The sequence below is a fragment of the Prenolepis imparis genome, unplaced genomic scaffold (assembly GCF_030444845.1).
Source record: "Prenolepis imparis isolate NDT839.2.m4 unplaced genomic scaffold, iyPreImpa1.0 SCAF_16, whole genome shotgun sequence".
Classification (NCBI taxonomy): domain Eukaryota; kingdom Metazoa; phylum Arthropoda; class Insecta; order Hymenoptera; family Formicidae; genus Prenolepis; species Prenolepis imparis.
Window position 1 is genome coordinate 1,691,222 of NW_028141174.1, and position 26,800 is coordinate 1,718,021.

At 37.0% G+C, this 26,800-nt stretch overlaps 1 protein-coding gene across 1 annotated transcript; it reads right to left on the reverse strand.

Moving 5' to 3' along the window:
- Positions 1 to 228: 228 nt before the first annotated feature.
- On the reverse strand, positions 229 to 4,854 carry LOC145946490 (uncharacterized). The gene is made up of 5 exons (XM_083056100.1): positions 3,657 to 4,854; positions 3,379 to 3,545; positions 2,320 to 3,117; positions 929 to 1,173; positions 229 to 793 (listed from the first exon to the last, which is right to left on the reverse strand). The coding sequence occupies exons 1-5, from the start codon at positions 4,852 to 4,854 to the stop codon at positions 229 to 231; spliced, it is 2,973 nt and encodes a 990-aa protein (XP_082912226.1).
- Positions 4,855 to 26,800: the final 21,946 nt, after the last annotated feature.

Here is a 26,800-nt window from a genome sequence, read left to right on the forward strand (position 1 = left end):
CTGAACTTGGGATCCCGGGATTACTATTCTTGTGTTCTGCCGCTGCACTAGCGGCACCGATCAAAAGTGTGTCTTTCTTTAGGCCTCGTAACGAACCTGACAATTTCTCTAAACTTCGGGAAAAAAAAATTTTTTTTACAAGGCGCATTGGACGAAAAGCTCGAACACGGAGCAACTTTTTTTCGATGTAGATTCACCATACCAAAGGAGATCAAAATCGGTGAAGAGTCAACCGCGACCTCCCCTTGTAAGTCGGAAGCCTTCGAGGCTTATATCACTTTCCATACTGGTGGAGCTCTGATTGCTTCCCCAATTTTTAAAACATAAATGTTCTTTTGCTACTGCATTAATTTTAGCTGCTCTCGCGCAGACAATACAATATTTATTTCGGACACCAACAAATAATACTTTTTTAGAATGATATCCCGTAATAATAGCTGCTCCGGATGGAGAATCGTAACTACCAGTACGGTAGGATCTCTTCATCCACGAGCCGTCTGTTATCACGGGTATATGCGGAATGCCGTCTATGACATCTTCTCTTTCGATTGCCAAACGTTTTTCCTCTTCGCCAGCCACGCGCATTTCTTTTTCCGCGGCGGCGGCGAAGGCTTCCGACATTTCATTATGATGTCTTATATATTTTTTATTATCCATGCATGGAATATCTACAGCAGCAAGAAGTTCTTCAAGCTGCTTATGACCAGTCCCTGTCAATATAGTACCGGATACGATACCACTATTGACATCCAATATTCTGTCATCTGTCGGTTCACTACAAAAGTCGAATGACCTGTTACACATTCAACATATGACAGAAAAATTGCTTTTCAGACCGTCAGACTTCTTTTCGCGTAATACAAGATCAGCGAAACGACATTCGCCGAGCCAATGAGTGGATATTTTCTGCAATTCAGCAAAAACATGCCCAAAATCAACGATACGTCGCCCATTAATCTCTTCAGAATATAAACGATATGCGTCGATATTCTCATCAGTATGCAAAACAAAATTTTCTATATCTTCGACATCTTCGACATTTTCGATGTCTTCAACATTTTCGACGTTTTTGACATTTTCAATGTTTTCAGTGTCTTTGATATCTTTGATATTGTTTTGCATACTTTCCGATTCCATGCATGAATTTGCAGAATTATCAAGAAATGTAAACGACTGCGGTGACAACGCATCATTATCTGTCATAACATTTGCCTCATCTGTGTATGCGTACGGCTTGTTTATCGACAAACTAGTCAAATTTTCACAAAATTCACGAACATCTGATAGTGATCCCACAGAAGCATCATCATCGAAAATATTTATATTTTTTTTCAGATAATAGAGAAAATGTATCCATAGATAATGATTGCGATGTCGACGTGTCATCATCTACATTTCTCTTATTCTCGCATGCATGTAATGGATTTATTGTACCTGGAATTTCGATGGATTCCGATCTAGATCTTCTTCCGGAGTCCTCAACAATTCTTTCTTGATTCCCAAAAGAATTGTCACAAAAATTCTTGTCACGCGCTTGTCGCATGAGACGCATTTTTTGTGAGAAAGATACACGTTTGGCCGAAACTGTTTTATTTTTACTAGTATATTTAGGCATAATGAATGTATAATATGCTCTAAATAATACTAATAATACTCTAATAAATACTATAATAAAAAACAGAACTCTGCACTGACATCAAACACTGCATACAGACTGTACAAAACAATACTCTATACTCTGTGCTACTAAAAACTAAACTATATTCAAGCATAAAACATAAAATTGCTATAAACACATGAAAATCAACACACCAATTACATGAAAGCTTAGGTCGCATTTAGGTCGTGCGATATATAGTATTGCAAACGATCTAATTGCACTCGATCTCGATAATAGATGTTTGCATAATGGCGAACCATCAACGTGGTAAGTAAATAATTGTTCTTTTTATTTATATATGTATTTATATATGTATATGTATATATATGTACATATTAGACACATAATTTTTGAAATATTGCATTTCATATTTATATAAAGTATTTATTTATTTATGACAAAAATTGTAATTTTTGTAAGCAATGTGTATAGTATTACAATGTATTTATTAGCAATTTACCTTAATTATTACAATGTACTTAGCACGCTATGCTTACGCTCTCGAGTCGTCAGTAAGAAGAAGGAGAGGGGGCAGGTACGCGGGCGACGATGTCGCCGGCGTTGGCTATGCCAACGCCCTCAAACTTTTATGCGCGCCATTTTCAAACGTCTCTATACATTCTCCCCACCGTTGAACCTTGGTTCAACTAATCTCTTACTATTGGTAGAAGAGCTACATTTTTTGTGGCACGCTTGTATATTCCATTTGACGTTTTTACATCTATCACTCTAACGATATTATCTTGTCCAGGATATAATTTTATTATTCTCCCTGTGGGCCAATATAAAGGTGGAGTTTTATCGTCTCGTAATACAACTAAATCGCCGATTTGTAGCTTATGTGTTTGCTCATTAGATTTCTTCGTGCGGGTCGTTAGTTCAGTGAGATATTCCTTGTGCCATCTATTCCAGAAATCACGCTTTAGTTTTTGAATATGTTGCCAGTGCGACAATCTATTGCTGCTAGTGTTAGTAAGATCAGTTTCTGGAATCGATGAAAGCAAGTCTCCGATTAGAAAATGACTCGGGGTTAATACATTTAAATCGTCTGGTTCGGCGGATAAGGGCGTTAGTGGTCTGGAATTCAACACCGCTTCGATCTCAATTATTAATGTATTAAATTGCTCAAATGTAAATAACGTATCTTTGGTAACTCGATATAAATGATATTTGAAAGATCTAACCGCGGCCTCCCAAATTCCTCCAAAATGAGGAGATCGTGGTGGTATGAATTTCCAGTTCACTCCTTGCTCACCCAACCAGTGTGTTAATCGCTCTTTATAAGGTTGAGTATTAATAAACTCATATAGATCACGCAATTCATTTCTCGCTCCGACGAAGTTAGTGGCGTTATCAGACAACATGACATTTGCTTTGCCCCTACGTGAAAAGAATCGTTTAAGCGCCGCTAAAAATGCTTCCGTACTCAATTCACTGACTAATTCTAAATGAACTGCCTTAGTCGACAGGCATATGAAAATAGATACATATACTTTAATCTTATTTCGATTGCGTAGTTTTTTCTTTTTTATCAAAAAAGGACCGCAATAGTCAACACCTGAGTTTGCAAAGGGTCGCGTACATTCAAATCACTCTTTGGGTAGATTGCCCATTGCATAGTCTATCATTTTCGGCTTTGCTTTAAAGCAGATTATACATTCGTGAATAATTCGTCTTATTCTATTTTTTACGTGTACGGGCCAAAACTTTCGTCTCACGTGATATAAAGTAGCTTGAGGTCCCGCATGTAATAATGAGGCATGGGCTTCTCTAATAATTAAATCTGTTATATGATGTTTTTCTGGTAAAATCATTTGATGCTTGTGTTCATACTTTAATTCTGAGTTAGCTAATCTACCTCCTACTCTTAAAATTCCGTTTGAATCTAAAAAAGGATGTAATGATGTAATATTACTGTTTTTCTTAAGCGGCCTGTTTGTTTCTAACCGTTTGATTTCGTTATTGAAAGACTCCATTTGAACAAGCCTTATAATACTATTCATTGCCTGTTTTAATTCTAAGCTGGTTAAGTTTCCTCGACTTCTAGTTTTTGTGCGACAATTATTTGTAAATCTAAAACACCATGCCACCACTCTGCGAAGCATAGATATAGTTGAGAACCGTTGTAGTACGTCAATTTTGTGTTCTGTCTTCAAGTTGATTGTTGTTCTTTTCTCTGGTATCTCAGCTATTGTTGGGTAGATCTTAGGCCAATCTTCTTCGGGCTCTGCCAACCATTCCGGACTTCTGCTCCACAGAAGGTTGTCAATAAGTTCCGAGGGAAAAACTCCTCTAGAAACCAAGTCAGCTGGGTTGTCGTGTGATGCAATGTGTCTCCATTCACATTGTTCGCTGAGTTCTTGAATAACAGCTATACGATTCGCCACGAATGTCTTCAATTGATGTGGTCGAGTATTAATCCAGTGTAGAGTTATAGTCGAATCTGACCATAATACGATCTTATTAAAGGGTATCTTGAGTGCTCTCAGAGCAGCTTGACAGAGTTGTGTCAACAGTAAGGCTGCACATAATTCCAGTCTTGGCAGTGTAAGTTTTTTAAGCGGTGCAACCCTCGATTTGAAGCAAACCAATACCACCTTGTAAGATTGCTCGGAGTCCTCTGACCTTATGTATAACGAAGCTCCGTAAGCTGCTTCATTTGCATCTGCAAATCCGTGTAATTGTAAACTTCTAGCTTTAGTTGTACTGACTTGTCGTGGAAAGATGATGCTATTCAATATTTCCAATGTGTCTCGAAAGGTAATCCACTTGTTGCTGATTTCGTCAGGAACTGCTTCATCCCACGTCAATGACAGTTTCCATAAAGCCTGCAATAGTATCTTTGCCTTGACAATGACTGGTCCGAGAAGTCCAAGTGGGTCGTATAAAGATGCGATTTGTGCCAACATAGAACGTTTTGTTATCCTCCTCTCTTGTTGTTGTAGGTTAATTCGATATAACAAACAGTCTTGTTGTGGACTCCATTGAATTCCTAACGTTTTGTGTACGTCAAAAAACTCGAGATATATAGCTTGTTCCGTTGTTTGATCAATCTTCTCCATGAACTGCGGACAATTGGAAGACCATTTCCGAAGATTAAAGCCTCCACTTCTTAAAAGACTCGTGATTTGATCTCTTAAAGTTTGTGCCTTTTCCAATGTATCAGCACCCGTTAAAAGATCATCTACATACATATCCTTGACTATGATATCTGCTGCTTCTGGATATATTAGTCGCTCATCTCTTCTGCCAATTGTTGTACAGTACGAATTGCTAAGTAGGGTGACGAAGTCAATCCATATGTCACGGTATTAAGCTTGTAAACTTGAATAGGTTCTTCTGGTTTATTTCTCCATAAAATCTTTTGGTATTGACGATCATCCTCTCTTATGTAAACTTGTCTGAACATTTTTTCAATGTCAGCGGTGAAAACTATATTGTGTAGTCGAAATCTGGTTACTATAGAAAAAAGATCCTGTTGCGTTACAGGTCCAGTGAGCAACGTGTCGTTCAACGAAAGACCAGTAGTAGTCTTCGCTGAAGCGTCAAACACCACTCTCAGTCGCGTTGTGGTACTGGTGTCCTTGACGACTGCATGATGCGGAAGGAAATAACCATCCTTATAGTTTGTGTCTTCAATCCTGGACATATGTCCCAACGTTTCGTATTCCTTTAGGAAGTTGCTGTATTCTTCACGTAATTTATCGTTTATACTTAATCTTCTTTCTAATCCTTGGAATCTTTTTAAAGCCATATTATATGATTCGCCTAATTTATCCTTCTGCTCGTTGAATGGTAGTCCTACTGTATAATGTCCTGCGTGAGTCCTCTCAACTGTTTGCTTGTAATGTTCTTCACAGGCTTCTTCTTCTACTGATAATAATTTTCGTTTAGGTACTTCTTCTGTTTCCCAGAACCTTTGTACTGTTTCTTCTAACGTACTTCGAGAGAGGTGGCATCGATTGTTTATCGACGGACCAGGGGAATAAATTCTACCCGTGACAATCCAGCCGAATCGAGTTTCTTGTAATATAACGTTACCTGAATTCAATTTAATTTGATCTGTACATAATAGTTGATAAAAATACTCTGCTCCGATGAGCATGTCTATGTGACTAGGTTGATCAAATGTCGGATCTGCTAGCATTATATCTGTCGGTATATTAAATATCTTATGCTTAATAATTCCGGACGGTAAGGGCTCTGTTATTTTAGGTATAATCAAACAATTAATGTTAAGGGTAAAAACATCAGTTCTGGACTTGATTGTTACTCGAGTAGAGCCTTTGATGCGGTAAATTGTTTCTCCTATTCCGCTTATGGGAATATCTACTGACTTCTTTGATAGTTTTAATTTATCACAACACTGTTCGGTTATAAAATTGGATTGTGATCCAGAATCTAAAACTACTTTACATGACTGATATTGCCCGGTCGCGTCTGCAATGTTTACTAATGCCGTAAATAAAATTGTCTGCGTTGTATTTTTTAACGTTGAACTCAGGCTTTGCACGGTTTTTTTTGTTGACGATTGTTCTACGTTACACTCGGTCTCTGTTTCAACCGCCTGTGTCATGTCATTAGAACGGACTGCATGTAACATAGTATGATGCCGACGATCGCATTTTTTGCAACTACTCGCTTTACATTCATTGACTCTATGATTTGTTCTAAAACAATTAAAACAAAGACCTGCCTTTTTTATCGAATCTGATCTTTCATTGTAATTCATTTTTTTAAACTTTTCATAATTTTGTATCCTGTGATTTTCTCCGCAAATATGACATTTACATGTAGCTTGTGTTTCAAATAGTATTTGTTTTGTTTTGTTCGAGTTAGCTTTGCCTGAGTTCAGCGTTTTATTGTTGTACATGTTCTCACGGTTGAACGTTTCATTAGGAATGGATTCTAATATGTGACATCTATTGCGTAGAAATTTGAGATACTGTTGCCATGTAGGCATTTCAACGCCGTCTAAGGACTTTTCCCATTCTACTCGTGTCTTCTTATCTACTTTCGAACCAATCAAGTGCAGAAGTAATGCGTCCCATCCTTCTACTGGTTGCTCTAGATTTCGCAAGACGTGTATATGCCTGAGCGCTGTATCTATCAATGTACTCAAACTTGATGCTGTTTCTTTTGACACGACCTGTAATTCGAATAATGCTTTAACGTGACTTTGTATTATAATGCGTTTATTACTGTATCTTTCTGTCAATAGATTCCAAGCTATTTCATAATTTTCTGCAGTAGCTGATAACGAGTGTATGACTTGCGTAGCATTACCAATTAAACATGACTTTAAATAATTGAACTTTTGAACCGCTTGTATTTTTGCGTTATTATGTACTAAAGTTTTGAATGTGTCTTCGAAGCTTAACCAATCTTCATATTTTCCATCAAATTTCGGTAATGTTATAGTAGGCAGTTTGACACTTACCTCGTTTGCATTTAGATTAGTTAATTGTCTTAATACTGTTCGAATATCATTGTTTGCATCATTGTTTGCGTCATTGACAGGTGCTGCGTTCCTCTCTCTCTCTTCCAATAAGTCTTGTGCTCTCGCTATTTGTGTATAATAGTTATCTTGGAATAATTGTCTAGAATTGTCGTCGCTGATATCTTCTGCTATCTCGATTTCCATGTGAATATTCTCGAAATCTGCCAATAAGGATTTTGCTTTTTCTAAACGTACCTTTAATATATTATAATCACGCTCTGGTACGTAAGCCTCTAAAAAACTTTTAAATCTTGTTAAACTCCCCTTTAGCATGCCACGACGCTTCTTCATTTTGGTTAACTCGATATCTTCCATGCTTTCTCAAAAAATAGCAGCTATCGACAATCCTAACCTCTACTCAACGCAACGCCAACGATTGTGTTTTTATCGGCTTAACTAATGTGTTTCCTGCTGTGCCTTTTATCCGGCTCTCGAAGGACTAATTTATGTATAGTATTACAATGTATTTATTAGCAATTTACCTTAATTATTACAATGTACTTAGCACGCTATGCTTACGCTCTCGAGTCGTCAGTAAGAAGAAGGAGAGGGGGCGGGTACGCGAGCGACGATGTCGCCGGCGTTGGCTATGCCAACGCCCTCAAACTTTTATGCGCGCCATTTTCAAACGTCTCTATACACAATGATTTTTTCTAACTTGCAATAACCTATTTGACCTTTGTGTATTTATGAATGTACATACATATACGTATATGAATACGCATATACATATATATATTGTACGCATTATAAATCTTTTTTTTTTGCAGCAATACCGATGCCGCCCGTTTCTGGCTACATGCCAGCAAACTTTGTGCCCCCCCCCCCCCATCATAATGTTCACATGCGACCCGCGCCCAGAGGATACATAATTTATTATGTACAAGCACCGCAAGCTGTGAGTGTTTTGATAAAATAAATTATAATATACTATAATTAATAATTTATAATATACATTCCTTTTATTTTATCATAATTAATAATATAATTTTATCATAAAGAAAACATATTACTCCGTGTAATATATATCTTGCTATAATCAAAATATTACACCCCCCCCCACACACACACACACACGCATACATAACAAAAATAAAAAAAAAGATTTTATTACAAAAAAAATTATTACTTACAGTGCAAGATATATATTACGGAGTAATATGTTTTCTTTATGATAATTATTATTATATAACGAGAAAGTGAGTGTGAGAGAGGAAGAGAGAAAATAAATTTTTCTAATTGAAAATATAATTATAATTAAATTTGTAGGCTAATATTCCAATGGAACGTCGACGACGTTACCGCCAACGTCGTCGTGAGCGACGACAACAGCAGCAGCTGCAGGTGCTTCCGCTACCACCGCCGCCGCCACCACAATTTCCGCCACCGCCGCCACCACAATTTCCGCCACCGCCGCCACCACAATTTCCGTCACCGCCGCCACCACAATTTCCGCCACCGCCACCGCCGCCCCCGCCACCACCACCACCACCACCAGCATCGCCACCACCACCGCCACCACCAGAATCAATTTATATTACGCCTCCACCACCGCCAACACATTTCCGAAATATAAGGGGATGGGGGGAAGAAGGAATGAAAGAGGTCGAGGTGGAAGGGGAGGAAAAAAAGTTTTCCACTTTAATTTTTATTAATATATATCTATCGGAAGAGATAATAGTACCAGGGACTCGATTCTTGAATTCACTCGCAAGAGAAACGTATACGCAAATTCGGCTCTTACAGAAAAGTTGCAAGTTGATTGGCTATCGCATGGCTTTTAGCCAACTTGCAACTTTTCTGTAAGAGCCGAATTTGCGCATACGTTTCTCTTGCGAATGAATTCAAGAATCGAGCCCCTGATAATATCTCTCGTCCGGAAAGACAAGAAAATAAAATTTTTCTAACATTTTTTCTACGCGCGCGTTAACGTAAGTGCATAAGTAAGCAAGGACTATACATCATACAAGTTTGAAAAACAACTCTACGTTGCATTACTATATTTTATTATAGTATTTCGATTACCGTAAAAATTGTTCATCATTAGAGACTCAAGAAATGCAATTTTAAAGCCAAGATGCTAATGAATAAAAGGTAATTGAAAAATAGTTTAATAATTGATTTTTAAAATAATTAAAGAGCATACTCATAGTTTGTAAGAAAAATATAAAATAACAATTAATATTTCCGAGAAGTAATGACAGACTACAGAGGTCAACTTACTTCGTTGAGTTTAGCATAAAAATAGTATTGTATGATATGTAAGAAAGATGATATACAGCATACGAGAAAACTATAATAGAAATGAAAATAAAAATCAATGTGTTCGAACTAATATATATAAAATATTTTGAAAAGAATATTAGTACACTACAAAAAATGGCCGTGTTCGATGTGTGTTCAACGTGTGTAGAAATAACACATAACACACTTTTCTCACGTGTACTGAACGGCTGCTGTGTTGATACTACACACTTTGAATAGAATAATACGTGTACAATACACGTAAATGTGTAGTTTTAATATGGTTAGGTGTTATACACACTTCTCGATTACAACTCGTTAACAACACGTTAATTCAAACACACTTAAAGTGTGTTGATATAATACAGAAAGTACTATGTTACACATATCGTACGGTACAACACACGTTGATAATAACGCACGAGCGAAACTAACACGGAAAAAAGAAACACATTTATAAGTGTGTAAAAAAATTAATTGAAAAAAAATACAAAGAACTAAAGAAAATATATAATGACTAACTCTGTAATGGGTGACTAACCATGTAATAAAAATGTATAATATATAAGCTAACTAATATATAGACCTATCTATATAACATGCTACCTAACTAAAATATATATATGTAAACACAACTCTATACAAATATATGTATAACAAAATATTATAATTTATAAAATCATTAATAATTGATCAGATCAGTATTAAAAGTTTGTATTTTGTGTTTAAATTCGTATAAAAGAAATAAAAATTTAATATAAACATATAAATAAATTAATCCTACGGAAAATCCATACGAAAAATTAATCAAAAAAATTAGAAATCCCGCTGTAAAACAATTTTAGGGGTGTTCGACGGCCGTAGAAGTAACGTGCAAAATGTTGCATCATGTACATCGTATACACATAATGCAACGAATACGCGTAAAACGTGTAAAAACAACACGCATAGATGCATACATTCAACACACGTGTGTTCTTATTTTACACACGATGAAACGTGTAAAAAGTGTCTACAGAATAACACGCTTAAAATGTGTAAAAGTAACACACTTGTTTTTGCAGTGTACACTGCAAAAAATGGCCGTGTTCGATGTGTGTTCAACGTGTGTAGAAATAAGACATAACACACTTTGCTCACGTGTACTGAACGGCTGCTGTGTTGATACTACACACTTTGAATAGAATAATACGTGTACAATACACGTAAATGTGTAGTTTTAATATGGTTAGATGTTATACACACTTCTCGATTACAACTCGTTAACAACACGTTAATTCAAACACACTTAAAGCGTGTTGATATAATACAGAAAGTACTATGTTACACATATGGTACGGTACAACATACGTTGATAATAACGCACGAGCGAAACTAACACGGAAAAAAGAAACACATTTATAAGTGTGTTAATATTCGTGTGGGTCATATAAAAGTTTTTAAAACCACAGTTTCCTAACATATACATTCACTGATGCACAATAAATAAACAATTTTATTAGAATAATATTTATTTTAATTTAAAAAAAATACATAAGAGATTTTGCAATTGAGACTTGCGATTTCTATTTTATTATCCGGAAAATTCATTACGTTCATGATTGATTAAGCTGACATACGTTGCATCTAACAGTGTGAAACGAAAAACCGGATGAGGAAAAATTAAATTTTCAGCACAAATTATGTCTTTAAAGTTATTACACGCTTCTGTAACGCAGTATGCATTGAGCTTGTTATTAAAGCATAAGGTCTCCAGGAATAAGAAGAGAAAAAATATACGCTCACGGAGAACAAAAATTTTTTTGATCTGTCCGAATAAAGGTAGTGAAGCGTCATTACACTCTAAAAGAATAACGGATTTTTGTTGATATGTTGTTCCATGGATGACTACTTTCCTTGATCGTAATATTAGACAATTGTTTCTATCAGCCTCAGTTACGAATCTATGAAATATTTCGGAATTCGGCAAATTGGGTAATAGCACCGTGACTCCGGGATATATTTTATGGCCTTTGTACAAGAATTTTTTCGCGGGCGCACCAGGATACGCTGCAAGTACTGAACATAACTGTGCTTGATGTCGGTAAGCTAAAGTATAAGGCATATTCTTAAAATTCCGTACGATTGACACTAATGATTTAAAATAAGCATGAGCAGCTTCAAACCGAAAACACCATTGTTGTCGCGCTGGTCCGAATAGCCGAATGCATCGGAGAATATGAATAAGAAAATGAAACTTTGGCACTATAGAATTGGGATACAATCGCTTAAATCGTGGAATATATAACTCTATCATACGAGATAGCAGAGTTACAGATTCTAGACAAACTTCATACGCGAGGCAAATATTTAATATCTGTAACAGGAGTGTGTGGCATTCCATTCGCTCACAAATATCATCTTCTTCTCTGTCTATTACTTTTTCACCTATCAAAAATGGTAAGGTGTGAGACAACACAAGTATTTGTGATGCTGTTTGACGTAGATTACTATTTGCAGAAAGATGTTCACGTAACACAACTGCAGGTGCATCATTTTGCCAATGTCCATAGTCAAAGTTAGTTCGTCTGTTATTAAATTCAGCTAAAGTTAAAAATTTTTTCTCTTCAATACAAAATCGCAAAAGTCCCTTACAAGCGATAAGAGCGACACCTTCAAGCAAGACATGCATCGAGTCTTGAGGTAAACAGGTCGTTACGTCGAAATTCGGTATATTCAACAGTGGGCTTTTGCCATTGACACCATATCGCTTTTTCCAAAAATCTGCAGTATTTTTTGGAATGTCTGGATCATTAATTGCTGCCAAATGATCTTCATGACTTGCATAGTTTCGCAAAATGAAGTTATTTTCTAAGAAATTTGTATGCTAATCGTGCTTTGTCGCCATGCACTGACGACATAGTCGATAAGCGGATACGGATTCTTTAAAACCCCCCACGAGTGCCGAAGCTGGAGTGTCACCTGCGAAAAATAAAAGTGATCCCTTAAAAACGGTTTCTCCTCGTCCTCTGATATTTACGGTAATTCCTTGGGTTCGTAACGTTATAATTTCTGCGACAAATAATTCCAATATTTTTTGGAGTCCACCTTTTTTCAAATATGAAGTTTTAACAATCGCGAATAATTGGATTGTATTTCGCGATGATCGCACAGTTGGGTGAATATTTGCAAGAGTCCAATAAAATATGGATAGTTTTTGTTCCTTCGCATGTACACCCAATGGATTTGCTATCCCAAGATCATCGTAGTAGAGAATTATGGCTAAGGCATTTTCGTTATTGCGAAAGAATTCGTTCTCACGATAATAAGAGCCATCTAATACCGACTTGAAGACGCCGTCTACTCGTGTCTCCGGATTTTGTATATTTAATCGTAATTCGTCATTACTTAATAGTACGGTGAGATTTTTCAAAAGTGGCACAACGTATGCATAACGCTCAACATTAATTAAGTCCGGTAAGCCTGGAGTCTGATCGTTTTTTTTCCACAACATTTCCTCACAAACAACGTGTTTTTGTGGATAAACCAAGTGGAATTTTTCAATGAGCATTTTATCTAGTAAGTGTTTAGTATTCACTGTGGAAAATAGCATTGATGGTGAAAATTTCTCTTGGTGCGTTTTTTTCACGATATCAAAATGAACAAGAGAAGTTACAGGATCCGCATGCTGTTGAATTTCATCCTTTATTTGCAAAAATATATATTATACATTTTAAAACATTGCATTGTAAATTACATAACGTTATGTTATCAAATACGTTATAAGTATTTTTTCCTCTGATATTCTAAACATTACCAGTATAATGGACGAATGAATAGCCATCAAATATTGAACACCGTCAATCATATAATCGATAGCAGTTTGAGAGATCCTGCAAGTTTCACGCATTTCCAGAAGAAATTTTCCTGCGTGCCATCGAAGTTTTTCGGTTGGATCCACGCATGGCTCCCGATATTCTAAACAGAAGAAAAGTCGTGAGTTAAGCTGAGGAGAAGTTAAAATAATAGCAAAGAAAAATTATAAAAATAAAACTGCAATGCACATATAAAATTTGAGAAGTTTGTAAAATAGACTATTTAAAATATTTATCAACAAACACCTATTTGTAAAAGAACCGATTTTTTTTTACTTTACAGAAGTTTTTTTATAATTTGATTTCTGATAGACTACGTTAATAATAATGAAAATTAATTATAAAATTTAATGACATAATCTAAAAAATACTCAGCATCGTTGGCATCCTGTCCGTCATCCTGGTTATTTACATCTAGATCAGGATGATTATTTGCAAGATTTAATATTTGTTCTAAATTTGCTTGCATATTACGATGTTTTCGCCAAAGATGTTGACGAAATGATTTCCATTTATTAAAGGTCGCACCACATCCATCATATTTACACTGAACTTGAAACTGTGGCTCGAATCTGTGGTAGCGTACGACATGTGATATAAACTCGATGTTTAATATTACAGCTAAACACATTGGACACTTTGTTGTATCTTGCTCAAGAGGATCCATATTTTCCTTTTTATTATTTTTGTTCTTCAGTACTAATAAGAGTACAGCACGCGTGACCAAAGATCGATATTACTAATGTATTAATTAATATGTTTACGTGAATGAACCGTAGCGCAGGTACCCGTGTACAAAAAAGGAAAAAAAAAACAAGTTTAAATAGTATTAGAAATAACTGTAGATGACCCAACTGGCTTAATTGATTTTTATTAATTCGATGTCATATAAAAATAGAGACTACGTTTCGACCTTTGGTTCAGGTCCTTATCAAGTCTAAAATTAAAAGATATAAAAAATAATAATACAAATATATCAAAAAGAAAATCATTTTATGGATGTATAGCGTAAACCAAGTGAAACTAACGATTGGTATAAAGTAAATCATTTAAACATACCTTACGTAACATTTAATAAAATTTCAATAAGTTAAACTTCTCTAAATACATATGATGTGTCAACTAACGTTTCGTAGAGATGGTAAAGAACGAACTAAGTTAAACATCCTTTATTATTCTATCATAAATAGGATTTAAATTCTCTGTGTCTTTATGTAGGTTAATCGTGTTGTTATATTTTTTTATATAAAACATTTTGATATATTTGTATTATTATTTTTTATATCTTTTAATTTTAGACTTGATAAGGACCTGAACCAAAGGTCGAAACGTAGTCTGTATTTTTATATGACATCGAATTAATAAAAATCAATTAAGCCAGTTGGGTCGTCTACAGTTATTCCTAATTTTATTCTTCACTGGCGATACAAAAATACTTGCTATATTTAAATAGTATATTATATTCGTATAATAATTTCACTGCGTAAAAAAAAGCGAGCGAGATAGGGCATGGTTCCGATATATATACTGCCAGCACTGAAAAGCTATAATTTAGGTTACGTATATTATACATAAGGATATACGATGGACTACCGCGCACCACGTGTTTGCTGCGCGCGCAGCATACGTGGCGTGAGGCATTATTACAGGCATTATTGCGTGCACGTTATTACGTGTTTATACCAGCAAAGACGCCGGCCGTATTTTTGAAGTGCGTAATGTGAATGTGAATTCTGTGTGTAGTGTAAATTCTTGAAAAATTGTACATTTTATTGTACAAAATGGAAAAAAAAGTGTACTGCATTTTTGGTGAAAGATGCAAGTGTATCCGATATGTAAATCAACCTAATGAGACAGACGTAGCTGCCGTAAAAAGAGCTTTGTTAGAATCGACAGCTACAGACCCATTGTTGCTGGCGACGATGAAAGGAAAATCTATTGTTCTACAAAAACAAGATCCGGATAGGAACAATCGTCTGTGCGACATCGACGATGATGAACAAATTCCTAATAAAGAAGAAATTTCGGTTCTATTTATCGCGCTACCAGAATCAACTGACTTAAATACACCGGCAATTTCCCGCAATATGAAGTTGGACGAGTCTTTATTCACGCTGGACATTCCTATTATATACAAAGAAGGATCTTCGGCGATGACCGAAGGTATACAAACCGATATCAACGATGCTATTATTGCGGTAAGCATAACCTTTTCATCGACGTAATTCTTTTTATTATTAGCGGATTTCTGTCATATTTTACGTAATTTGTTTATAAACAAAAATCTAACATGCAAAAAATTTTGAAAAAAAAAATATATCTTGATGTATCTTGACATATAAAGAATGTTGTAAAATTTTTAGCCTCTTATATTACATATTTTACAAAAAACTAAATTTTTTCAAATTTATTTGTTCATAAATAATTATAAATGAATAAATGGATACAAAAACTATCAGAGACGTATAAAGTAGTATTAGTATATCAGAAAAACCTAAAATATTCCCAGTGAAAACAGCCGAGTCAAAATGATGTCAATATGACGTCAAAACCGTCGTTTATCATCACTTTCTCTCGGGAATACAAGCAAAATTCAGTATTATTTATGTGTAAATTGGGGTGTAAACATATTTTAATTCATCGATTAATTGTGATTTCGTAGCCATTTTTCAATGGTTCATCAGATGCCAATGAATCTGTGGAGAAAAATATTCCAAAAAGTCCGTCAATATTGTTTAGACCAAGGAAAAGACTTGCATTTTATCCAATTTGTAATAAAAAACAAATGCGATGTAAAGCTGACAGAGTAAAGGGCCAGGATTGCTGGGAATGCAGAGAAGTAATTAAATATTAACAATATAGTTATTTAAGATATGAATAAATAAAAAAATTTAAATAAATTAATATAAATATAAATTTAAAAAATTAATATAAATAAATATAAATATAAATAAATAAATATAAATATTTTTATAAATAAGTAATTCATGATATTTGATTTTTAGTATTATAAGAATTTGTCTTTATCAAAAGAAGAAATACAAAAACGGAAAAATTTGAGCTCTCGACATCGACACAAATATGAGAGCGACCAAATACACCAGAAGGTTTAATATTTTATTTTATTATCACTTTTTTATGTTATATATATATATATATATATAATAAATATAATCTTTTTAAAAGTTTTTGGGATCCAGAGTTTCCCGAGACATTAGCATGACAGAATAGTCAAACAAACGTCAAAATCACTATCATGGTATGGGTCGTTATGTAGTCATATTTCCATCATTTTGCTATCATTTTGATCACTCATTTTGACATCATCTCCTCATCAATTTGATGTCACTTTGACATCATTTTGACTAGGTTGTTTTCACTGGGTTTATTTTTATTAAATTATAAATTTTGCGTAGTAAAAATGAAAAAGAAAAAGAAAATATACTTTCCACTGCCGATGAAAGGGTTAATAAAGTAAATAAAATCGACAATATATACATTACAGTGGAAAAACAATAATCTTTATAAATAAAATTGTATTAATTATAAGTATGAATGTTCCACAAAGATATATCAATATATTTACTCATACATTCATAAAAAATAATTGAAGTCAATTGTGCAGTGCATATGTAGCGAATGCCAGCTATTTACAGAATAATTTATTTTCTATTATAATAATTTTAATAATTTTTAAAATAATAATTGTAATAATTTTAGATTAATTTTCTATTATATTATCATTTTCAGTTTTTAGATACAATTAATGTTGTGAATAATTTTGCAAATTCATTGATTGTGTTAGGCTACCGAGAATGAAGGTGAGATAATAGATCTGGATGCGCAGTTAGATAAAAGTGAGCTTGTTCTCGAAGAATCATCATCCTCAGACATAGCGACAAATATTTCTTCGATGCATCGAGGGAAAAAGTGTGTGTCTTATCCAGCACATCTGCCACAACTGACGCCGAGACTTCAAAATATATTAGAAACTGTTGGCGTTTTTAATGGTGTCAAAGACTTCATTTATTTCTGGGCTTCTTATTTACTCGATGTTACTGATAATCAACCCTCGAAGGAAGATTATCAAAATTTGGCAATGACTATAGTGGAAACGTATCCATCTTTGAAGGGAGGAATCAACACATGCGTAAGTTTATTATCTATTGGAAGCTTGTATAGTTACATTCAAGTATCAAAAATATGCTTAGAAGTTTATTGACATTTTTTTATTAACGTTTCTCCTGAAAATCATCATCTTCTAACAAGTGTACTTTATCACATTACGATTTTTTTCGAAATCGAAATAATCAATCATTTTCGTAAATACAACTCTCATTTGACTAGCTACTGTGCTATCAACTGTGCTATCTTTTGATCTTAATTATATTTTTTTTATAAAGAAAAAAAATAATACATAAATGTTGATAAATGCGATTTTAGGGCATTGTGAGGACACAGCTCAGTACGAATATCCGAAACCGACGAGCTAACTTAAAAAGAAAATTATTGAAAAGAGACGATGCTAAAAAACCCAAGCGCTCGACGAATGACGCTGTACTGATTCTACCAAAAAAGTAAGTTTTGAGTATTCATTAATAGAATGTAATGAATCTTTATGTCTTCTTTCTCTTCTTATTTCCACAGACCACAGGAAACGAATATCGAAGCAGAAACATCTATAAAAATGTTGCAAAGAAAAGATCATGTCGTCGATTCGTCACATGTAAGACGTCTCATGCAAGAAACTTTATTTATGCGACGATCATGGATAGAAAAAGAAGCCAAAGAACTATCCGAAGTAATTACGAAATTTCCGCAATTGGCAATTTACGACTTGGTACAGTTCTCTACTTCGTAATTTTCATGTAAATTATGTATATACATTTCTCGAGTATTTTTTTTTATTTCTAGATTATTTTCGAGTTCATAACGTGGAAAAAGTTACATCTGGAAAACATTTTCGAAAAAATTGATACATTAATAAACACCATGGCTACGTACTACTCCATGGAAGCAATCACCGAAGTCGAAAAAGCGTCGGTCATCGTAAAATTGTACGATGATCTCGCGTACAAAAAAAATAAAAAAAAGACGACACCCCTTTTCATCGTAAAAAAGGTAACATTTTAGACAAAACCTTCGTAAGATTATCCTAGATATATCTCTCTCATCCCATTTATCGAGCAGCAATTCTGTACCAAATTTTAGATTCTTTTTCAATTTTCGCAAGTTATATGAGATAAGAAATGATTTACAAAGTTCCATCGCATATATGTATAGGCTTTCGAAAAAAAGTATTATTAATCAAAATAATTTTAATTTTAACAACTATTAATATTTTAATAACTATTATTATTTTGTAACAGCCGCTTTTTGCGAGCGTCGGACGGCTCAGTCGGGATCAGGGCTCGAAAAGAGGTCGACACAGAACACGCGGTTAATTTTACGTTAATAAAACTATTTAATAAAAGAAATAAACACAAGAAAAATGATACATATGCAGGCACCGCGATTTAAACATCGCACGGAGAATAATATGCAGTATCGTAATAACTCGCGAGATACTCATAAGACGCGCAGTAATCGTACCACGGGTAATAACATTTTAAACTATCGTTCGCTAAATAACATATAAAGTAACACTCGGTATCTACACGTATCGCAGTAGACAATGCAACAACATAGTATTCGGTATTTAAACGTATCGCGGTAAAGAATATAAGATTCGGTATTTAAACGTATCGCGGTGAAGAATATATAAAAGAATATCCGGTTTCTAAACGTATCGCAGTAATGATTTTACATATGTTATTCGCGCACGCCATTAGGGCGCCCGGGGCGTATCGGTAGGTCGGCGCGAGTCGGGGTTACGCTAATGATGGCCGCGGGGCCACTTTCGGGGGAAAAGCGCGATTTCTTATATTGAAGAAATTCGGGAAGGCGGCCCGCGGGCGTGTAGCGAGACGCGCGTGGTCGGGGGCGCGGTGAGCGCGGTGTACGGCGCGCGAGAGAGAGGGCGGCGCGTTAGGAGAGCCGCGAAGGGTCCTCTCTCGCAAGAATGCGACCGGGGCTGCGTTTATTGCAGCGAGGTGAGGAAGCGGAAGCGAGCGGGTCGGAAGTCGGTTCTCGCGAATGACTCGAGAGAGGCAAGAGCACACTCTACCCCTTTGACCGACTGTTTCGGATTTCCCGGTCGAATCGGAAGACTCCTTACGGACGGCTGCGAGACCTCTCAGCCGAGACGGAGTACACTCTATCTCAATCGTCCGAATCGTTGTCTATTGATCTGACGGGAATCGGATCGGGAGAGGGAATGCCGAGTCTAGGATCTAGGGCTCCTTTTATACCCGTTCGGAGCTAGATCATTCGGCAGCTGGATAACGGTACTTGCCGCGTCGGTGTGCTTCGGCCGGATTCGGCCGCCGTCGGGCGTGTTCGGCGCGGCGGTATACGTGCCGTATATCGATGGCTATATACCACCCGTATATTAATATGCCGTTCGACGGCATTAGACTCGCGAAAGTTTAGGGGGCGCAATGCGCCTGCTGCATTGCCCGGCTGGTGTTCGCCGGGCGCAGCCTTCCGACGGAGAGTCGGGAACGATGGGGGGATGCATCGTTACATCACCCCCTCCTTAAGGATGCCTGAATTTTGAGGCATTAGACACCGGATATTTCAGCGAATGCGGCGGGTGTATCGCAGTTCTCCTTGTTTCGAGAAACGCAAAATCCAGTACCCGTGCTCGGCGGAATGGATTTTGTACCGTCGAGATACATGCACGGCGAAATACGGGACCTCGAAAATGATGCCCGGGGCGACCTGGCATCGGATCGGCGGCGGAGGAGTTGGGCCGGTGCGTATCAGGAGCGGCGTTGCAGGTTCCTGCGGATGCATTGGAAGCGGCTGCGGTTTGTTCGGTGGAGGCGCCGGTCGGCGCTTCGGCAGTGACGGCGGCCACCCCCAGAAACTGCCGGATCTGCCGTACATTTCGCGGCGCGGGCCAGTTTGCCACGGCGCTGACTTTATCGGGATCGGTTCGTATGCCCCGGCGGTCAATCACGTGGCCTAGATATTTCAGTTGATCGACGCAGAATTTGCACTTCTCCGGATTCAGTCGTAATTTCGCGGCGCGCAGTCGGCGGAAAACCTCTTTGAGCAGCTCGAGGTGTTCGTGAAAGGTACGGCTAATAACGATAATGTCGTCGAGGTACACGAATACGTGCGGTTCGAGTTCCGGTCCGAGTACGGTATCGAGTAGTCGTTGGAAGGTCGCTGGCGCGGAATGGAGTCCGAACGGCATGACTTTAAACTGGAAGAGCCCGCGGCCCGGCACCGTGAAGGCGGTAATCGGGCGGCTTTCCGGCGTCAAGGGCACCTGCCAGTACCCGCTTTTTAAGTCGAGCGTTGTTAAATATCGTGCTCCGCGCAGCTTGTCTAAGGTCGCCGAAATCTGCGGTAATAGATATGCGTCCTTCTCGGTGACGTCATTTACGCGGCAAAAGTCGATACAGAAACGATGTTTGCCGTCTTTCTTTTTGACTATCACGATCGGCGAACTCCACGCGCTTCGCGACGGTTCGATCACGCCCTCGCGTTCCATGTCGGCGACCTCTTTGTCGATGATGGCCTGCATCGCCGGGTTTCGTGGCCGGTACCGCTGTTTAATCGGCGATGGATCTTTCAGCCGAATGCGGTGTTGCGCGACCTCGGTGGGTCCCCGGACGTGTTCGAATAATGCGAGTTCGGTAGCGAGAACTTCGGTGAGTCGGCGGTCTTCATCCGGCGTTCGCGTTGCGAGCCCCCCGGCGGAGCTGCATTTCGGCTGTCTCGCGGTTCGCGCGGTTCGTGGCGGCGGTAGGGTCAACCCTGTTCGTCTCCATAAATCAATGCCGATCAGTAATTCGCTGTCCAGCGTCGGTAAAATTGCAAATGTATGGCGGTATGTTCGGCCCTGAACTTGCACCGATAGTGTAATCGCGCCGGGTATGTTCGCGTGGGTGCCATCGGCGAGCTGTATTTGTTCGACGCCCGCATGTTCGTGATACCCCCACGCCCGAACGGTTTCGGCGGTCGTGGTGTTTATGAATGATACTTCGGACCCTGAGTCGAGAAGTGCGGTAAAATTTCGGTGATTCAGACGGACGGTAACGTGGGGTCGCGGCGTGAACTCTACTCCGCGGAAGTATCGGGGCGAGTGTCGGTCCGTACGGCCTCGGCCCCTTTCGCGTTTCCCGGTGTCGGCGGATGGCACTGCTTGGTTAATACGCCGTCGCGGCCGCACTGGGAACAAAATTTCTTCGCGGGTCGCCGGCAGTCAAAACGGGTGTGTCCCCGTTGTTTACATCGCCAGCAACATTCGGCGCGGTTGTATGCGGCGGCCGCCACGCTCGGTTTCTCGGATGTCGCTTTTTCTGTCCTTCGGAGATCTTTTCGTTGCCGTTCAATGTCTTCGAATTCCGCGGCCCGGTCTTGCATCTCGGCGATGCTGCCTACATCGTCTATTCTGACGTAAATCTTGTATTCCGGATTCATGTTGTCGTACACGCGGTCGAGCTGCTCAGAACGTGAGAATCCGCCGGCGCGACGCATTAGCGTCATCATTACCGTGGAGTAAGTTGCGAAATTCTCGCCGGGTTTGTGTCGCCGCTCCATAATTTCGCGTAGCAACGCGGCGCGATACCGCCGGGGCAGATACTGGTTCCGAAAGTCGAGTTCGAAATCGTCCCACGACTCCCACTCCTCGCGATTGTTGCGGTACCAGAGGAGTACGTCTCCGCGTAATAATTCCGGTAACGCTTTTAGTAGCTGCGTGGTCGAAAATCCGTATCCGGCGTTCAATTCCTGGACGCGTTCGAGGAAGGCTACGGGGTCGCGTCCGTCGAAGTGGCAGCCCCACTTCCTAATTTGATTCATGACCTTGGAGTCATCGCGGGGAACCGGTTCCGGATGGTGTAGCCGAGCTGGTGTTCGCCGGGCGCAGCCTTCCGACGGAGAGTCGGGAACGATGGGGGGATGCATCGTTACAATTTTAATAACTAATAATTTATTTATAGTCGAAAACATTGTAATTCGATGATGATTTACTCGATAAATGGTGGAATGGGCTATGTTATTTTAAGATGAAATAATGCCGTAGATGATGGCTTCCACCGAGGACTTGTTCGGAGAAAAAGGAGATTCTCCTCGTGCCGTAATATATATCGCGGAAGAAGGTGTAGCTTCGGCCTTCTAGCTGACACGCACGTGAGAGTTAAAATACCGAATCCTACGGTTGCCAAAACCGTCATGGGTTTGCTCGCTACATATTATATTTGGGACACAGCGTATCCATTGGCGTACGTTAATGTAATGGGTTTTATTGACCATAAGGTACTTGGAACCGACATTAAAAATCACACGATCCACAAATTCATACGAAATATGAATCAAAAAAATTAGAAATCCCGCGGTAAAACAATTTTAGGGGTGTTCGACGGCTGTAGAAGTGATACGACGATCGCGTTGCTGTTATTTTAGTTTTATATGCTACGATCAGTATATTTAATCTTGGAGACAGAGAGAGAAAAAGAGAGAGTCCTTATTCAGCCCGTCTTTAAGTCTACGATTTAAGGTACATATTTGCGTTTGAGTTCTATTAGTATTGGGAGGTGCCATCAAAGAGAAAGCATTAAAGATTTTTTAAGTATTTTTCTTTAAGTTTATATTGTGTATAAGAGGATTACAGAAGTACATGGACGGACGATACTATGAGTGAACAAACTTGTAGCCTGAAATATATTTGTTATCATTAGACTCTTAACAATTTTACAGAGCATCTTTTAGTATTGTTAGATAATATTTTTTATTGTTTCTTTATAAAGTGATATAATACTTTTTGGATAATCTTGCCTTTATATCGATGATATTTTTTCCATTTGATCAGTTTTATTTGTGATGCTCTCAAATAATTAACAAATCTATTACTCGAAATGCATGAAATTAGATATTTCAAATTAAGTAGTGTAGAGCGGGCTCACAAACTATAATATTTGTTTTTTTTCTTGGATATATTAATATAAGTTTTTTTAATATTACATTTTTTTTGCGATAAATATAGACAAGAGCTTTAATTTATATATATCTTCCATTTAGATATTATCAATTTTATTCTAATATATCTGATTAATGCATGCGTTGCGAACAAAAAACATTCACGTGCAAAATGTTGCATCATGTACATCGTATATGCAACATTTTGCGCGTTACTTCTACAGCTGTCGAACATCCCGATAAGCCCATAGATTCTGCACCATTAACCATTTCGCTAATATTTCTAACGTATTGCTAAGCTTAGTCTGCCATAACTGAATATCTTTCTTAAACGGTATGTTGTAACTGCAAATATTAAATCAATATATAAAGAATATTTTATTTTAAACCAAATATGTATGTGATTTTAGTTTTTCAAAAATATAATAATTATTTTTTTACCGATTTGCCAGCAAGGAACTTATGATCATTAAACTGTCTTCAAGCTGTGCTATTATTTCAGCCGTTTCGATACCTTTTAACAATAATTCGCCTCTGCTTGAAGCTGGCAAATTGCAGATTCACAATCGCCCAATCTGCAATTGTCTGCTTCAATTTAATTTCAATATCTTGTTCTTTCACTGCACTAATACATATATCCTATAATGTACAAATATGCCATTTATACTTTGTAGAAAAAATATAATTTAAATAATAAATAACACAATTATTAAATTTTGCAATTTATTTAGATATACTCCACATCATCTTTGTATTTTAGCAATGGTGCTTGCATAATGTTTGCCAAGGTAAAAGTTTCAGATTCCACAGAAAAAAAATATTGACACAGCTTAGATAATTTTTCCCAATGTCTGTCTTTCATAGCTTTATTAGCCATCATTTCTAATAATGGACACATTTCAGTAAAATCATCGATCTTCCAACATGAACACATGAACACGTGTAAAAACAACACGCATAGATCCCAACATAGATTCCAACATGAACACGTATAAAAACAACACGCATAGATGCATACATGCAACACACTTCACGTGTGTTCTTACTTTACACACGATGAAACGTGTAAAAAGTGTCTACAGAATAACACGCTTAAAATGTGTAAAAGTAACACACTTGTTTTTGCAGTGTAGGTACCTAAAAAAATCACAAAACAGAGAGACAGCATTATAATTGGAAAACATTAATTAAATAAATTTTCGCAAACTTTAATATCAATATAATCAGAACATCAAGAGAAATATTTAATTTGCTCTGTAATAATAATTCTTGACGAAATCTGTCTTATTTTTAGAGCGATTTGAAGACATGTCGAATAAAAAAAATTATTTCAAAATACTGTGTGGTACATTTTCCAGTAGAGTGGTTTAACTGCAAAATAATATAGAGGCGGCAAAAACACCACCGATCGTTAAATAGTAATTCTTCGTATTTCTCTGCATTATTAAAAGCAGCAACTTTTGTGCTTGCAACGAAACCGTGTACCATCGCGTGGTGTACCTAAGCATTAAAATAATTAATCAGAGTGCTGTCTCTTGCTTATAAAGTTACAACAAAGTAATGCATGTATGTATGTTTAAGAACATAAATAAGACATTTCGAGCTTTATTAGGTTCTCTGTAATCATCTATTATTCTGAATTAAAAGTGTTGATTACTTACGTTGTATTAAAGACATTTGTATTATGATCTGTAATTAACTGACCGACAAAGTTACTTAAGAATAGATAAATAAGATGAGAACTGACAAATATCATGCATGCTAATACTCCGTTCATATCGTTTAATTCAGAAGATGCAAAAGCTGTAATACATTTTAAGAAAAATTTCGTGCTTACATGATTCATATAAACATATAAAATGATTAATTCAGTATTATTTTGGGATATTAAAAAGCATATTTTTGAGATATTAAAAATAATTGGGAAAATTAAAAATAGAATAAGTAGACATTAAAGATTAATGCATATTTTCCTATGTTATATGTATTATAATGTGCAAAAAGTTCGAATATAAATTAGATTATTCAAATGTTAAGTTCTTGAAGATATATTTTTATCACACAGCATATTAAAATATAGAATAGTCGAAACATGTACTCACTTGAAACAAGTTAATGGTGAGACGCCTACACCAATTAAAATAAAGTAAATAATCATAAAACCAGATATCATAAATTCAGCGAATCTATTATCGGAAAACAAAAAATGTGAAAAATTACATAACTATATGTATAGTATCCGTTTGGTAGATTTTTTCGATCTCTTTAGCGTTTGAAATACTAACTCAATCGCTCTTCGATGAATGTCAACAGCATCAATTATCCTTTTGCGAATAATGTGATCTCTTTTGGAACTAAATGCCGGTGATATTTTATCGGTCATATGTTCAAGGCGATAACTGCGCAAAGACGTATATATTTCCATATAATTTATTTATTGAAAAAACACGTTAATTTTGCACGCTATATGCAAAAAATAATAGCAATTTTCAGCCAAATTGCAGTTTATGATTGTGCGATGGTTTATTCAGTCACACAAATAGAGTTTTGTTCATTATTACATTATTATAATACGTAATCACAAATAGAGATAATTAAAATATTGGATGAATGAGACAACATAATGTGATTTTGTGCGCAATTGTTTTCGGATTATTAAATCATTTCGTGTATGGCTTACTAATTTTCCTAATTAATATTAATTAGAATTGTATATAGATGTGTTATTTTATGTTTCATTATATTAAATAATTACTGTTAATTTACTTTATATCAAAGTATACAATCAAGTAGAATAGAATAGAATATTTATTCCGCGGCCCAAAATAGGGATTGCGGGGCGTTTTCAGGGGACCGCCAAACCCCTTACATCCACCCATCTATCTTCTATCTTTCCTATTACATTACAGTTCTCATTACATCATATTTCCACACTCCTCTTCTTCTCTCTTCTCCTCTCCTGTCATCCTTCCCTCCTTCCTTCCTGTCACCCTGCCTCTGCTTCTTTCCCCTTCTCCTCTCCACCCTTCTTCTCTCCCTTACCCTTTTTACAATTTTCTCAATTCCCTAACCTGGCCAATTATAGACCTCACAATAATCTAACCTGACCTCCCACACTCTTCCCCCTCACCCCTTATTCCACTTCCTCTTTATCCCCCCTCCGTTCCTCTCTCCCTCACCCTTTTACACAATTTTTTTTATTCCCCTAACCTGGCCAATTGGAGACCTCACAATACTCTAACCTGACCTCCCACACCCTTTTCCCTCTTCCCTCTTACCCATCCATCTTCAACCTTTCTTTTTTACCAATCTCTTTCCTCACCATACATCATCCATCCACCCTCTTCTTCTTCTCTCTTCTCCTCTCCTATCTTCCTTCCTTCCTTCCTTCCTGTCTCCCTGGCCTCTATTTCTTCCTCCCTCTCCTCTCCTCCTTTCCTCTCCCCCTCACCCTTTTTACAATTTTCTTAATCCCCTAACCTGGCCAATTATAGACCTCACAATAATCTA

What these genes read in the sequence shown, in the direction of transcription:
- LOC145946490 (XM_083056100.1), bottom strand. Translation starts at nt 4,854, where the DNA reads ATGTATGTAGATGATCTTTTAACGGGTGCTGATACATTGGAAAAGGCA. An exon ending in CTCAAGCTACTTTATATCAC is followed by an intron (nt 3,118 to 3,378) that starts GTGAGACGAAAG and finishes CTGTCGACTAAG; the next exon opens with GCAGTTCATTTAGAATTAGT. An exon ending in CGACGTATCGTTGATTTTGG is followed by an intron (nt 794 to 928) that starts GCATGTTTTTGC and finishes AATGTGTAACAG; the next exon opens with GTCATTCGACTTTTGTAGTG.